The sequence below is a fragment of the Patagioenas fasciata genome, chromosome 5 (assembly GCF_037038585.1).
Source record: "Patagioenas fasciata isolate bPatFas1 chromosome 5, bPatFas1.hap1, whole genome shotgun sequence".
In the NCBI taxonomy this organism is placed as follows: domain Eukaryota; kingdom Metazoa; phylum Chordata; class Aves; order Columbiformes; family Columbidae; genus Patagioenas; species Patagioenas fasciata.
In genome coordinates this window covers 33,837,056-33,853,801 of record NC_092524.1, presented here as the reverse complement: position 1 = coordinate 33,853,801, position 16,746 = coordinate 33,837,056, and the positions used below count along the sequence as shown (strand labels likewise).

Genomic DNA, 16,746 nt, shown 5'->3' with positions numbered 1-16,746 from the left:
GTGGGTTTGAAGTGTGCTTATCTATTGTAAAAGTAGTTCTGTAAAAAATACCAATACTTTAATCAGCAGGTTTGTCAGTTTGCAGGTACTCAGAATTCTGTCTGGTTCTTATCCCTGTCCCTATACTGTATGTAATCTACAAAATTGTTTATTAAGTTCCAGTTAAATGTAATTGTAGAAAGCAAGTGAATTTCACATGTACGGCAGACTGTAGTTGGACAATATTACAGATTTTATAAGACAGCGATAGAACCAAGCTTTAATTGGGGGTTGTGATTGATTTTTGTGAGAACAGAAGAATGTAATTTTACAATACTGAGTATACTGGATCACTTTTCTAGAGTAGAACAATCTAAGGAACACTTAAATACATTTCATAAGTCAAACAGATTTTTTTAAACTATTAAGATCCAGAAGAAAAATACCACCTCAAATTTGCTACATAAACAGTAGAATTAAACCAATCCTTTTGGGTCCCCACAACACTGATTTGTCTGAAATTGTTTAGTTTTCATCGAGACATTTTTCTGTGGGCCTCAGAACATATGTATCAAATTTGAAGCTGAAGAAAGTTCCATTGGCAAGTTTAAGCAGAAGGCAAATTCTGTTTTAAAGTATATTTTGTTTGATATAATGCAAGAATTCTGCTTTTATCTATAAAGCAACAGTTCTAATCAGTAGGTTAGTCTATATAATATGACTTAATAAAATTGTAGTTTACAAGTGTTATTACAGCAATCTACAGACTACTCATGTCTGTAATGTCTTAAGAACAGCTGTAAAGCTTTTTAAATGATTAAGTCATGGCATTGAGCAGCCTGGTGAGTAGATCTAATAAGCAGACTAACAATTGATTAAGCAACATCTGTTAAGGTATTATTAACTGTTTATGTGCTATACATGGATTTCTGGTGTCTGACCAATTACAGCTTGCAGAGAAATGGAATAGTTTTGGGGACTGTGGGTTGTCTTTGTCATTTAAATACTTTGTAGCTATGTGGCCTCAACACCTTTTCTTTTTTTAAAGAGTTGTTAACAAAATTCTTCCCATGCTCTTTGAGTGTCTGATCAGCATGCCAAGATGTTGCACTATTATGCTATGTATTTCTCTAGATCCTTTAAAACAGCATTGTTGTAACTTTGAAACTAATAGTCCTAGACTTCCTGTCTTTGGTAGCTGTTTCTTAAAAATAAACCTCAGGATAAATTGGAGAAATTGCTGTGTTTGCAGATAAGTGAAGCTAGAAGTTGTTTTCTTGTATCAGCCTAGCATGACCCGGTTTTGAGTATTTACATCCTGCAGAGGGATCTGGACATCTAAACTTTAGTGGTGGTGTTTTTTCAAGTCAGAGTAATGCAATGAGAAATATATTTTCTTGTGGTTGCAGGGACTCAATGGAAGTACTTTTCTTTTGACTCTCTGCCTCATGAACTCTGTCAAGGTTTCTCTGTAAGGGAGATAAACTACAAAGTTTTGATGGGAAAGCTTGGATACATGCAGAGCATGTGTGCTTGTAAATAAGATAGGAGTAAGCTGGAGAGGCAACCACAATGTTTGTTCAAGTTATTGAAATCACACCTATGGGAATTAAAGCTTCTTTAGGACGAATAGCTGGAATAATAATTTCCCTTTATGAGCTCATCTGGGGTTTTGTTTATGTTGACAGTAAGGGAGATGTATTGCAAAATGCTTTGATAAAGGCTAGCGATGAGAGAAGTCTTCCTGACATACTGAATTTCTCAGAGTTGTGTCCCTGTCTTTTATTGCACATAACTGGCGCTCAGGTTCTGATGAGACCTTTAGGTGTTGCAGCAAAACAATTCTCAAGTGTGAAGACTTGACAGGTTTCATCTTGATTGTTCAGCTGCTCACAAATATAATTTTAAATGGTGATGTTTCTTAAGATCAGTTGTCTTGGGCTCATTTTGAATGGTCAATCTGTAGATGTCTGGCAGTCTGTAACTTTGAGGAATAACCTTCCTCCTTTTTAAAAAAATATTTTAATTTTGAGAATGTGTCAGTTGTACCCTGTGTACATTTTTGAGACTTGCTTCATTCTATACATACAGATTTACTTCTGAAGCATGTTAGATCCTTTGGAGGTACTCCCAGAACTACTCACTTACTTTGTGTATCTGCCTCCCTCCATTCTTCCACATCCCTTCCCTCATATAGAAAAAACTATTCCTTTAGCTTCATAATCAAATACGAAAACTTCTTTCGACTAAATTCAGATCCTGAGGTGAACTAACCAGGGCAATAGAACTAGAGAGCAGAGTTGTGCATACTCGCTAAAGCTCTGAACCTCCACTTTTAATGATCCTGGGGAGGCATGGGTGGGAATCTGCAGAAATGAGCAGTGAAAAAAATAGTTAGGTTTTTTCGCCTTTCCCTCATTTGCACACATGTGATATGGGCATAGCAGTGAGGTATCCACTCTCTTTGCCTGCGAGGAAATGAAAAGGCGTATTGTAAGCCCAAAACTAGTCTGGTTGTCAGGAAGGAATTAGTCCTCTAAAGGAGAATGGGAGAGGGGCTGGTGAGAGAAGAGGCTGGGCAGGAGGAAAGGGGGATGGAAGGTGGAATGTACACTTTTGAGATAGGCTAGAGATGGAAGGAGAGTTGTGCTTCTTTAGCACGCAGGTGTCAGGAGAAAGGAAGGGAACTAGTGTTCTTATCCGTGGGCATGTGTCTGGGGGAGCAGGATCAAAAATTTAGACTATTTACTTAATCCCTTGAAAGGGCTTTTTTCTCTTCTGTTTTCTTTTTGTGTTTAACAGACTGCTTTACTGGGGACACGTGTGGTAATTAACACATGCAGCTGTAGGGCTTCAGCCATATGTCTGAATTTCAAATGGCCATTGATCTGGGAAATTTGCTGCCATCTCCACCCCCCACTTATAGGCTGTATTCCTTGAAGATGTGGGGGAATTTATAGAGCGTTTACCTCGAAGAGACCGGAGCTGGAAGGAGAGGAGTAAAAGCGAATGCGTGTGATGTTGGGGAGAGAGGGAAGTGAGACTGTGAGATTGCAATCACACCCCTTATGCCCCTTGCCACCATATATTTCAGGTAGCTACTAAAGCATTCCTAGAGCTTGGGATCTGATCACTGCTCATATGAAGCTTTCGTAACAATTATTGCTTTTTTTCCTTGTTCAGCAAAGCAGTCTAAGATCTGAAACATTATGTCCTTGTCTGCTTTTTCAGACGTGTTGCCCTTTCCACAACTGCAGGTATCTGGCCTCTTATGCAGCCTAGAACTGGCAAAGTGGAGTTGGTTGTAGACTCTGAGCAACCTTTCAGGAGAGGTGGTCAAGGAGGTGGTGTGTGTGTTGAGGTGGAACAGAAAATACTTCACATCAAAGCAGAGACTCCTGTGAGAAGATGTGATATGTTGTAGGTAGAATCAAACCAGAGAGGCTAAACTGAACAGTCATACGGTGGTTGTTGCTTTTGCCAACTGTGATCCGGCAACTGTTGACAGCGTTATAGAGCTTTCTGCAAACTTCTCTCCAAGTTTGGGGCAATGTCAAGTGCTAAAATCTTGCTATGAGATATGATGTCTTAAGTGAAATATTTCTTTGTGTGGAAATTTCTTTGCTCCCTGTTTTATTTCAGATGTCACTCAAGGCAATAAGCCAAATGGAAGATGTATCACAATTAAGATACTGTGGTTTAAAATCTTGCAGTATGTATCTCACTTCTAGTGCTTACAGAGTGAGATAAAAATACATTCTACCAAGTAGGAAGTGATGAAAACTATACCTCTCTTCCTCTTTTTCCCTTCCTTCAATCTATTTTTAAACTTTCTCAATGCTGGCTGTTGCTGATTCCTTGATCTCATCACTCACTCCACAGTGTAACACTGACACTTTGGAGGTGTTTCCACTATGAAAAAGAACTCCAACAAACATTCCTAATAGTGTGTACTGCAACTCTTGCTGAAGGGGGACTGTGATTTACCCACCTCTTATAATATTGCTGCTCTGTTTTCCTGTGTTCTGTCTTTCCCACTTGTCCTGCGAAGCTTATTGCTGGGACTGTCTGCAGCAGCTGTGTACCATAGTGCCTCTTCTGAGTCACCTCCCTTTTCTCCCTTTTACTATGGACAGTGCTCCTTCTTGGGACAAGATGGCCCAGCATCCACTCTGTGGATTGGCATCACCTTTTCCACATAATTTGGTTGTAGCCTATATTGATATGCACTTGGATACAACTTTTCTTACGCAGATGTTGCATCTGCCTAATTCTTTATTCACTGTTTATCAATTGTTTATCTCCCTGAAGAATAAGAATATTCCTATTCTTCCTCTCCATTAGTTCGATTCTTTTCTCTAGAGAAAAAGGGAAGTGCTGGATTTACAACCATATAATTGCTAGGTTGCGTTTACCACAGCAAGGCTTTTTTATGGCAGTTGACCCATGAAGGTGTCTGCTGGTCAAAATGAACCTTGGAGACTTAGTTTTGAAACTGAGTACCATCCCCACAGCCAGCTGCCATCATCTATTAAGAAATGTCATGATTCTTCAGCAAGCATGAGGCAGTCATGATTTTTGGTAATAGGTTTTTTTTTAATGCTGTGTACTATGGCCAGTCCCAAAAGCCATCCAGTCCCCTTGTTGCTTTTAGCTATCCCTCCATTTCTCCTGGGGTATGTGTATCAGTAGGGGATGACATTAGACTTTTGAAGGACAACGAAGTATGCAGCTAGATGAAAAACATCCATTACTTCCATAGGGAGCCTCTTTTTGCAGGTTCTATGAGTTTTTTAGGTTTGAAGGGATTCTGATAGCCTTCTTGTGTGCCATTGTAGCTGAGCTTTTTAAGCCACTGAAATTGCTGCTGGTACATGAGGACAATAGCCATGCTTAGTGCTGGTTGCAGGTTCTTGTCTTTAGCTGTGTATAATACTGCTTTAAGCTGAGAAACCTTGGTCTGCTATGACAGGCAAGCTGTGATCCTGTCTGAAAACTTAATCAGATGACACAAGCAGAGCCAGAAACTGAGCTGGGACTCTGAGCTTTGCTCCACTTTGCTTTCCTCAATAAGTAGTTGAACTAGTGTTTTATAAATGTGCTCATGTGGCTGGCAGCCTATGAGTGGGGGGTGGAGATGGCAGCAAATTTCCCAGATCTTGCCAGTGTACTGCAAAATGCCATGTTCTGAAATGATCTGCTGTGAAATGAACAGGTTTGCACATGAATGTATGACATTCACATGTAGCATTTCTAGACAAGCTGTACAAGCAAGGCCAATGGACTCTAGGCCAAAGAGAGCTCTTAGTGTTGTCCCAGCTGCTGCCTCGCTGATTTCATGAAGTATATGAAAAATACAAGGGAGGATGAATTCTGACACAGTGGGATTTGGAATTTACTTGTTTTTCAATATGAAAGTATTGCACAGTTTATACAGTTATTAAGAAATTACTTTTTTATTATCTCCGCAGGGGGGCAAGAACAGCAACAGGATAGAAAAGATGCAGCAATACCAGGGCAACACTGCCTTCTTCCAAAGAATTCTGACACTTTGCCTCTGAGGGAAGGGAGGAATTGGCTGCAAGGGGGAAGTGGTCAAATCTGGTGCAGTGGAAATAGTAGATTAACAAAAATATATATGACTTGCATCTTTGCAGCTCCCTCAAGAGCCTTTAAATGGATAATAAGCAGGTTCTTTGAAGATTTTGCTTTTTTTTTTTTTTTTTTCTTTCTGGCAATTTGAGCCACTTCGGGAGTGAATTGAAGGGTTTGACTTAAATCAAGACAATTAAAACCATTGCCAAGCTAGATGCCACTCTTCTTTGGGAAGGGGCATGACTGAAGGAGTTAAGGCTTGATTCTGTAGGTCAGGACTGATGACAACAAAGTGTATTTCTAAGTCATACAATGCCATATGATTTCTGTCTGGCTTCACAAATGAAACTGCTGCAGGGAATGTTGGGGGAGGGTGGGAATAACAAGTCTCTGAAGATAGTGGGGGGGACAATGCCTTCACAGCTTGAGAGTGATTTCACATTGATCAAAACAAAGCTTTTTGTGCGACTCTAAACTGGAGATGGTCTCAAACTACCCTGACCTTTACTACCTGCCTTTTTTTTTTTTTTTTAGGAGATAAAGTTCAAATCTGGCCTTGGACATTTATTTTCACATTATGTCCAAGTCTTTGAAGAAACTTGTTTTGCCTTTTGGGTGGGAATTTGATTGCAGAGTCTGAAAACTGTAAAATGGCATAAGGTAAATCTATGTGAATTTACAGGTCTTTGTCACCCAGGCTTCCTTGTATTTGACCTTAGAAATGGTCCATTAACCAAATAGAAATCTGATCATTTGCTTCTATGCCCATCTCTTATGGACAAACTGCTTTGATAGAAAAAATCTCAGTATTGGACTTTGGCCCCAGAATCAACTGCAAATTCTAGTTAAGTTCAAAACAGCAGGACTGTACAGGTTCCTTGTTCTGAATTACCTCTGTATTTAGGCTACTTGAGAGATACTGCTGCTGCTTGTCCAAAACTCCAAGCCTCCAAAATTGGTGAGAAACTGGCTGAAACCCAATTTGGTGAGAAACTGTCTGAAACCCAAGAAACCTTTATTTCACAGGTTTTGAGGTTTTGGAGCCCTCATTTATTACTTAATAGGAAAAAATAAGCTTGTGTACTGCAAAATCACATAAACTTGCGGCTCCCTGCTGTTGTCACAAATTGTTTGATAGCACTATAGTTGGGATCTTAGCTTGAAAAAGGGGAGAGCAAAAGGTGTGTCTCAAATTTGAATTAGGTGAGTGCTCTAAATGCTAAGTTTAATTATTCTAAGATACTTACTTTGTATTCTGCTTGGAAGCATGCCCATATACCTGAGGAAAAATATTTGGAGTGCTATATTTCTATGAGTGGGTTAAAACAACAGCTTTTCACAAGTACTGAAGTAAATTTACGTCACTAGAAGGTTCACAACCAGCTAAACTTAATTCTTCAAGCCTTCATGGCTGATGCTTGTTCCTAGAATAACATGTATGTGTCTCCCTGCATTGGCACCAAAATTTGTAAGAGTTTTGCCATGAAAGTGGTAAAGTGTAATGGGTTAGTTTTCAGCTGCATTGTCTTCCATGCAGCAGTACTAGGAAGATTATTATTTTTTTCTCACCAGAAAGGTTTGCATAACTTATAGAAGTGAGTCAGGTATTTAAGTGGTAATTAGCATAGGGCTTGGTTCAACCTGCAAAGTTTGAATCTGAATCTGGATCTGAACTTTCCCAGAGGCAGGGGGTGTGTTTGGACATTGTGTTGGTTTGACCTATTATAGTGCAAACTCTGAAATGCAGGTGCAGATGTGGACTGGCATTCTGTGTCTTCCCAAGTATGAGACATTCAGAGCCACTTGTGTTGTTTAAACTGACTCCTGTTAAATGATACATAATTGAAATAACATAAAACTGGATCTCATTTTGGGGAAAGTGTCTACAGCATTGTCTGAAGGGTAATATCTTGCTGTGCCTTTATTTTTCAAAAGGAGCTATTTGCTGAAAGCTCCAAAGAATGAAAAGTTAGAGGGCAGGTTTGTTTTGGCTAATTACTGTAGAAGTACCTTGAGAACTTAAGCAGTAAATGAGGACTTTGAGCTTTTCAGAGATCCTATCTGAATCTTGGGATTCAACAATATTAAAGCTGCAGAATCCCAGAGACTATAGCATCGCTATTAATACAGAGCACTCCTCCAGACCCCTTTTGACACGTTTGCTTTTGAAGGACCAGGCCTAGGAAGAGGGAGCTCTTTGTTTTCAGTCAGAATAAACTCATTGTACACCCAGACAATTAACTCTTCAATCGACTTGCCAGCCTATGTAAAGCACTCTGCTCCCCTCTCTATCTCCAGTTCTATTCAGACACTTAAGCACACCAATGTTTTTTTGTTTATTATTCTGCAAAAGTCCTTCACAAGAATAGTCAGAGCGGATCAACATTGTCCTCCCAGCAGCATTTATCTCCGCCTGGCAGTGAATGTGTCAATCAGGAATCAAAAAGCCAAACAGAGAAGGCTTTGAATTGTGTCACGGGGGTCAGAGTTACTTCCAGCTGTCTGTGCGTGGGATAGGCTTTCTCGCATGGTGAAGAATTGTGCTGCCATACAAATGCACTGACTACACTGGACCGCAAAGTCCTTGGGGCTTGAGTGGCTTTTTTCATGTTGATGCACCTGCGAGGGAGATGTGAGGAGGAAGCGGGGGGAACTAATGCTTTCCAGAAGGCGCAGGGAAAGGCTCCTCATCCTATGTGGATGATGCCTGGAATGCAGTGTGGAAGTAAACACAGCCTGCGTCTGCACGGCAGACCAAGTAGTTGATGTAGGAATGGAAAAATCACCACAGTGACAGCTCAAGTCAGCCTTCACAGTTAAGAGCTCCCTAAGCCATGCAGAGCCCTTTCATGTTCAGCGCTCAGGCACATTTTCACCTTTTTAAGCAGAACTTTTCCATATTTTGGTCCATGTCCAAGTGTTTGTGGGTTGTTATATCCAAAGGGAAGCACGTTGTTGCTGCTGCTTAAAATGAAGGCAATAAAAAGTGAGAACTTGCTTTTACTGATTTGGTTTAAAAAGTTGTGTGTGTGTTTGTTTTCTAACAGCTATGGTATCTTCATGCATAGAAGTAGAAAGGGGTGTGAAAATCTGGCAAGGAAGTCTCTCTGCTCTGGTACTTTTCCATTTCAACTGCTTGGCAAGAGATTATTTCAATTTGATTGGGTTGTAGGAATTTAAGGGTTTTTGTGTGTGTGTGTGGGTGCTAACTTTCTGCACTTATATTGGCAATATATGTCTCTGCATAAAAGTTGCATAGACTATTAAATTAATAATGACTTGCTGAAACTGTTTTGCTTGACATGGGGAAGGATTGTGATTAAAGCAACAATTGCTCAAACCCTACGATATTGGAAGGGACATGTATTTTTGTGTAAGACCCAATATAGTGCAAACACAGGTTTTGTTGTGTGTGTTTTTAATGGTTAAAACACCACCGCCAAGCCTGGGGATAATACATAGAATTGTCAAACATGTAAAATTGCATCTTCAAAATTTAGGAACTGCACAGATACAGGGAGCTTGAGTTGACCTGGCAGGTCTTTGTTGCATTATTTAAGCCACAGAAAGGTGTGTGTGTGCTTTATGTCCCTCAGGAGTGCTCAAGCCTCCCTTCCCCTTGGTTTGACAGACTCGCTAGAGGTGGGCTTTGCTGCATTGAACAGGACATGCTAAGAATTCACTTGTCCTGGCTATCTGTGCTCTAATTAGCTTATTTAGCTTCAGCAATGCTACAAAATGGCTCACCCAAAACCAGATGATGGTAAGTGAAGGCATCCCATGACACTTGGAAAAAAGGCTGCCTCTTCCCAGGGCAGAGCTATGCATTTAAAATTATCCTCTTATTCTCTCAGGCTGACTCAAAGTCTGGGAACAGTTGATGTTTGAGCTGTAGACTTACAAAAATGCTAGAGTTTGTACAATGCCTGGATGGTTAACCCCATAAACACTAGCACTCTTTAAAATGGTAGAAATGTTTAGAGTGTCTCACGGATTCCAGTGAGAATATTAATACAAAAGTGATATACTGAAGGTTGAGGTTGCTTAGGAAGAATATAGGCCTTTGTCTGTTAATGTGGTGATGCAAGTATACAGATGACTTTTGTAGTAGGTATATTTTCCTGGGTAGGAGGTGTGATATGGGAGGTTAATTATATCACTTAACTTTTACCTTTTCTCTGGCTTCCATGAAGCAGCTTGAGGCAAGAACAGTGATTCACAGCAGCAGACAGTTACTTCACATTTTTCTGCAGTAACTTATGTTTTTTCTATGTCAGGGGGTTTACTTTTCTCCTGACATAACTAGAGTTGCTCATGGCCTCAGCACCTATCATTCAGAGGAAAAAGATCACTTTAACAGTTGTCTTTCACAAGAACTGAATCTCCTTGTCTCTCAGCCTCAGTGTACGTGGTGGTCAATCCAGATGTGGATGCTTGCTAGATATTCTGCAAGGATAAGCGTAAGGGAGGGGAGTCCTAGTGGGAACATGAAGAGTTCTTGCCCACCACTAGCCATAGATCTGGATGCGCAAATAATTGTCCTTGAGTTATTGTCAGGCTAACGCAGCAAAAACTGTTCTTAAGCTTATGAGGCTCTGACAGTAGTAGTGCAAGTAGGCTTGTGCCTTATAGGCATGGTATCTTAGTGTGAAAGTGCATTAGGGACTGTTGTTTGGACCTGCCTGTTTCACTCTTATCAGTGATAAAATAAAAATACCGTTTTTAAGTTGACACCAATTGAGTCAAAAATCAATTCAAATTTCACAAGTGTAGCCAAGGAGGAGGAGGCTCACTGGAAAGGATTTTTATGGCTTGAAAATGATGTTCCCTCCAGAGGTATTCTGTTGAGCGGTGCTGTCTGTATTCAGTGGTTGTCTTGTAAAAAGAAAGCAGGTATTCACAATGGGTTGTAAAAGATGGAAGAGAAGCATGTCAATGCACTTTTCATCAAGGCTCTGAGAATATTCTGCAACCAAGGGAAATCATCCTTGATGGTTCTACAGTACATGAGTTCCTGATCTGCAAGCATTGCCATCTAGAGGGATTAGGAAGCACCTACCTAACCATTTTGATCACTGTTTGTGATGTGCTCTACATGAGGAACTATTGCAGTTACATGCCTTTTTTGAAAGTGTGGAATTGAATAGCTTTTTGAAGAGAGGAATAGCTTGTACTTGATCAACATACTTCATTACCTTTGACTCCAAAGTAACAATATCCTGTACATCTCGTATAATATTACAGGGAGACCCCAGGTCTCTGAAATAGCTTGTTTGTTCTGTTCTATATTAAAATGCTTCTTTAAGGAATACAAAATGTTTTTTTCAAAATGTTCAGGTATGTAAAATAGAACTTATTCCTTGTTTACCAGGAGCAAACAGCCCAGTGGAACAAATGTTCAGTGTGATGAACGGTGTATTGAGGGAGAGGAAAAATCAAATGAGAGTAGCCAAGTATTAGGGTTGTTCTTTTTGCCATAAGCTAATTTAAAACACTGAGACTTACTGAGAATTCTCCAGTTTAAGAAATAGATTTGATAGTTTCAGACTAGGAAGCTGGCAGCTGCAATGAGCATGATGTTTTTAATAAAGTGCGTTTTTGTGACTATTTCATGGCCCTTAAAGAAATAATCAGAAATATCCCTGGCTTTTGATTTTTGACGTATGTTGATTGTAATTGCAGGGCTCTTGTCTGCTGCATTTTTTTCTTGTATGTGTGATGAAAGTTCTGTATTGCTCCAGCGACAGGGGAATAATTATACTTCCTTCTGTTTGCAAAACCCTTTATACTCTACTGGGTGCTGCTAGGATGTGGACTTAATTGACAATTTGGCCTTAGTAACCCAGTGAGAAAATGATTGTGTAGTTCACAAAGCCATTCTACTGAGCTTAACCCTCAGTTCAAAGGTTACTTTGGTATTTTTCTTGATTTGCAGCATTTAGTAATATTGTCACTGTTTAATACTCTTCAGTAGCTTAATGGCTAACTTTATACAAAAACTGCTACAAAATTCTTTTTCCTTAAGAGTATTTCCCAAATTGTAGTTGCTGCTGTCTCTGTTCCTCACACACACGAGAGCCTAAAAGAAACTCCCTGAACCTGAAGCGTTCTGAATTCTGCCAAAGTTCACATAACAGTTTGGATAAAATGCTGTGGCTCAGATCCTTTTCTAATTTTTCTCCATTATTGGCTTCTGAGTTGCTGCTTTAAATCTGAAAAGCAATTCTGTAATTACTTGGTGCAGAAGTATTCACAAGAACAATAGGAATAAACTTATTATCATACTGGTAATTTTTGTTTTTATGCCAGATCTCTTCCTGTTTTATATGACTTGAGAATTATTCACCTTTCCGGTTGTTCTACAAGTACCTTTCACAGTTCTGGGTTGGTTTCTCAATCTGTAAAACAAATTATGCTGATTACATACTGCTCACTGCTTCATTACAGCGTGAAGTGTCATCCTAAATAAACAACAAGACGTAGCTGTGGTTTCTGGGATCTTGCTGAAGCAGAGCAGCCTATTCTGACCAAAAAATGAAGATGAACTATTTACTTCTACCCAAAGATTTATTAAAAGGGCAAAATCTTCCTTCTTGTATATTAAGCAAAATTTGGGGAATTTTTCCAATAAATCAGTTGCTGAGACTTTTAATGAAAAATATTGCTTATCCGTGTTACTGGTAATACCCAATAACAGGAAAACTCAGAACAAGTGAGGAATGGTAAGTATTTTTTCTTCCAAATATTTTTTGCTATGCTGGCAGTTAAGCAAATAATCAAATACAATGATGAAGAGGAAAAATGACAACAGGCTCTCTTGCTCATTTCTGTCAACCTCCTTTACTTCAGCGGATCTCTGAGGCTGAAATGGAATTACCAGCACATTTTTGCTTTCTGTGAATTAGGTTGCTTTCCATGGAAATGCATAAAATTAATGATCTGTGTAAGAGGTGTTCAGGCTTTAGCTCACTTTTTAAAACTGCAAATACAGGTATGGGTGGAAAAAGAGTCTACAAGCCTCTATATCCCATCTCTCCTTTTCCTTTCCCCTTCCAATGGTCTCTTAATTTTGTAATTTGGAAGTAATATTAGGGAAGGCTTAGGGCAGTTACTGCTACTTCCAGGAGGGGCTGTCACTTGCACCTCTCCTTCAAATGTTGCCAGCCCTGTGCATCTGATAGTCATGGAGACAGTGGCAAGCCTGGCTTTTCTGGCATGTGCTCCTCCCTCCAACTGATTTTTACTGTGTAACTTTAGGTTCCTGCCCTCCTTGCTGGTATCTAGTGTCATCTTGGCCCATAACGTATGCAAAAGATAGATGTTATAAATTTTAAGTTTTAAAAGTCACTGTACTTCAGAAGGGAAAAAAGGCAATTCTAGGCTAATCTCAGTTTATATCCCAACACTACTGTTTTCTAATCTTGCAACAGAACAACAGACTTTTCTCTACAGATTTTTTCCAGCTTACCTTGCTCATAGTTTAAGGTTTTTCTCGCTTAATGCTATGCCACTGTTCTAATGCTGTGTAAAGATCCTCCAAGCTGGGGCTTGAAATCCAGATCCCCCTGAGTGCTGAGGAAATCAGACTCATCTTGAATCCAAGCTGGGCCTGTAGATATGATGGATAGGCATACTAAACCAAATAGACTGTAAACTGAACACTTTTCCCTGTGGTCCATCTCTAAATATTAAGATTTATATTTCCTGTGGAATCTTTTTTGGTCGAAGCTTTTAATTATGAAAGACTTGTGGTCAGAAGACATGGAGTGCTTTTACACATGAAAAACCTAACGTAACAGAAATTGTTTTTCCACAATTTTACAATTAGAAGACATTGCCTTGATGTAGACACTATGAGAAAAAATATTTGCTATTGACCGTCCCTTTCTAACAGCTCTGCAGTGAATGCTGGTGCCAGGTTCTGCACAGGTAAGTTGCAGAAGAAGGGTTTTTCTTTTGAACAAAAAGAATGAGAAAGGCACAGTGGAACAGCAATCTCCAGAGCTCTGCTGTCTCAGGAAATGACCTGTGTGGGATATATAGCCACCTGAAACTCAAAAGGTGATTGCCTGATCAGTGCAACAAGGGGAGACTACCAGGTGATGCACACCAGTGGTTTGTGGAGGGAGTAGGGGGGGTCACTTCTTTTAAGTCTAAGGATAGTGCTTGATGCATGCTTGCTATATAAAATATAATTGCTGTTAGTATATACTGTTTTCATTCTGTCTGTCTTCTGTCTCTTCTGGACTTGGCCGGGCCATATACAAATCCCAATCATTCAACAGTACTGGAGAGTAGATAGTATTTACCTCAATAATGGTAGTTTCTTTTCGTTTCTTTTTAACCCTCAATTCAGATGACGGTTCGAAGCCAACGCCTACCATGGAAACACAGCCTATTTTCGATGGAGAAGGTAAGAGCATCCCTTAAAATAACAGCAAAAAAACTGCTTTCCTCTCCCTTATCCTTAGGATTTATGGCTCAAATGTTTTCTTTATCCCTTAAAGCAGAAAAACCAGTGAATCTCATAAGTTATCCAAATTTCACAGTGCCTTTGGGACCTTAGGCATTTTCCCTAATCCTTTTTAATTCTCTCCTATTCCCTGGAATCCAACAATAACAGCAGTTGACCAGATTCCTGGGGTAACTGTGGAAGAAAAGGTGTCATGGCAAAAAAAAAAGCGCACACTGAGTCAGAAGTGGCAACTTCCTTACCCCCTCACTCTTTCCACCCTCATGGTACCAATGCTGGGAATTTCATAACTTCTGCAACATGTTAGAGCTTCACAAAAGGGAGGGTAGTGCTAAACTGCAGCTTGTGAATGTTGACCTGGAAAAAAAGTGCTGGGAGGTTTTATTATTTAGCAATTACTTTCATTGACGCAGGTAGTATTGAAGCAAATGAAGTCAGTGTCCTGTGCCCACTTAATTCATGGCCTACCAAGGCAGTTTCCATCTCAAATGAGTTAATCTTGTGATTGTATTATTTTGGACAGGGAACATTGGACATTAGTCCTTTGGAAGTTTTGAAATAAGGATAAAACGGCTGTCATTACAGAGGGTTCAAGCCTTTTACACATACAGAAATGCCAGTGGGGATAGGGGCCCTTGAGTAGTGAATGAGCCTACTAGCAGCTGCTTATATCTTGTTTAGAAGTAGTGCATGTTTTCTACAGATTTAAACCCACAACTGTTATAGCCAAGCTATGGGCTGAAATCTGAACCACTCTGTGACCCATCTGAAACTGTGGATCATAAGGCAATGAGGCTTATGCATTTTCATAGTGAACTGCTGTACTTGACACTTTTAAAAACTGAATCGAAGGCAGAAATGAAACCTACTGAGCAAGAGTAGGTGGTGCTGTCGATACCTCCTGCCTTCTTGTAAAAACAGGTGATGAGGTGGGGAGTTTTGGTGCTAAAATAAGATGCTTTAATAGCAAGATATTGTAGTCATGTCACTTCCATTTAGTGATGGTAGGTTTGTAAGAACCTTCCTGTGAGCTTTAAGACACAAAGCAAAGCCCTCAGAGAAAAAAAATTGTTCTCAAATAAACAAAGGAGACTGAAGACATGCTGACTATCTCTTGTTTATATCAAAAGAAGGTTCTTCCTGGCAGCGAGCCAATGTTGTACTAAATTGCTGTTCATAATCATGAACTTCTGTCCCTAAAGTTTTCCCCTGAGAGGGTACCCATAGATTCAAAGGAAAGAATGCACTAGTAAAATGCAGAAGTGACCCGATCTGGTTAACACAGCCTGCTCAGAAGCTCCTTCTGGGAGAGACTCAACAGTTTGGTCATTCAGATAGAACTGGGCAAAGTTCTTGAGAGATGGTGCAGTGAACAGACCTTTTCTGATCCTTCTGGTGACAGGCAGTCTGGAAAAAGTCTTACCCTATCTTCTATGAAAAACATTTTCAGTCAAAACTCTTCACATTGATTTGTAGGTGAAATCAAGTCTGATAAATGGACTTGGACCGTATGATGAAAGATGGCCTCTCAGGAATCTTGCAATATATTATGCAAGACCTTATCTCCTAGACTTCTAGAGAGAATGACTAATGCGATGGCTTCCTGTTCTATTAGCAGTGTCCCTTATGATTTGGGAGAAGATAACGTGACAGGCAGGTTAATCAAGCTATGCATCAATGAATAACCCCTTCTAAGTTTGTCACTCTCTATTTTTGTCATCCCTGTTAGTAAAATAGGACTAACTGGATTTCAGTGGTGGTTGTAGCAATAAGCACAAGAAAATCCACTCTGGATCTGACCAAAACTTTGCGTAATCCACTACCTTTGAGCGTACTCTCTCCAACAGTGGCTTAAAGTGGGTGCATCAGGAAGAGTGTAGGAAGTCTTTAGCCAAGAGAAGAGTTAAAGGTGACCTAATAGTAGCCTTCCAATACCTAAAGGGAGGTTTGTCAAGAAGATGAAGCCAGGTTCTTCACAGTAATGCATTATGAGAGACAACAGTCATAAATTGAAACAAAATGTTCAGACTTGGTGTAGGGGAAAAGTTAGTCACCCTGAGGATGATGAGGGAATGGAACAGGTTGCTCAGAGAGGTTATATTCTATCCTTCCTTTCCAAGCCAGTCGGATAAGGCTGTGAGTAACCTGGTCTGTTCTTACAGCTGACCCTGTCTGGAGCAGAAGTTTGGACTAGATGCCTCAGGATGTCATCTTGAACCATCTCTTGATTCTGTCTGAGCAAATATCATGATGCTTCGCTAGAATACTCTCCCATTGTCTTCGGTAGATCTTCCTGTACTTGGTGTCTGACATGAATGTTAGATGACAAAAAAGGGTGAAACAGTTATCCATTCACCTATCAGGTCTGGACTCTTCATAAATGTTCAAAGGAGTTAAAGTCCAAATCCCATCCAGTTTCAGTGGGTTTGAGATCTGCCGGGCCCCTGAAAACCTGCGTATTCAAGGTCAGGCGACCATGGTGAAGCTGATAGCAACATGAATGGACAAGAAAAGTATGGAATTTATTTTCATGCTTTCTCTTTTGGGTGCCTACCTTCAATCCACAAGGGGCTGGGACATTTTTTAAGGGCATTAAATACCCTCAGCTGCCCCTGGAATGTGTGATACCTGTTGGACTTCAGCTTCTCCAAGATGAAGGTTTACCTTTCTCATGTTTTCACCTACATTAGAGGATGATG

The 16,746-nt window shown here is 40.0% G+C and overlaps 1 protein-coding gene across 5 annotated transcripts in view; it reads left to right on the top strand.

The window, feature by feature from the left end:
• The window catches only part of SMOC1 (SPARC related modular calcium binding 1), a 132,800-nt gene that overhangs the window by 67,649 nt on the left and 48,405 nt on the right, over window positions 1–16,746 (top strand). For 4 of the 5 annotated variants that reach the window (XM_065839873.2, XM_065839877.2, XM_065839876.2 and 1 more), the window contains exon 6: window positions 13,898–13,987. In XM_065839873.2, coding sequence (XP_065695945.1) covers window positions 13,898–13,987 — 90 coding nt within the window. The remainder of the gene's footprint in view (window positions 1–13,897; window positions 13,988–16,746) is intronic. The other variant, XM_065839875.2, reaches the window with a different exon arrangement.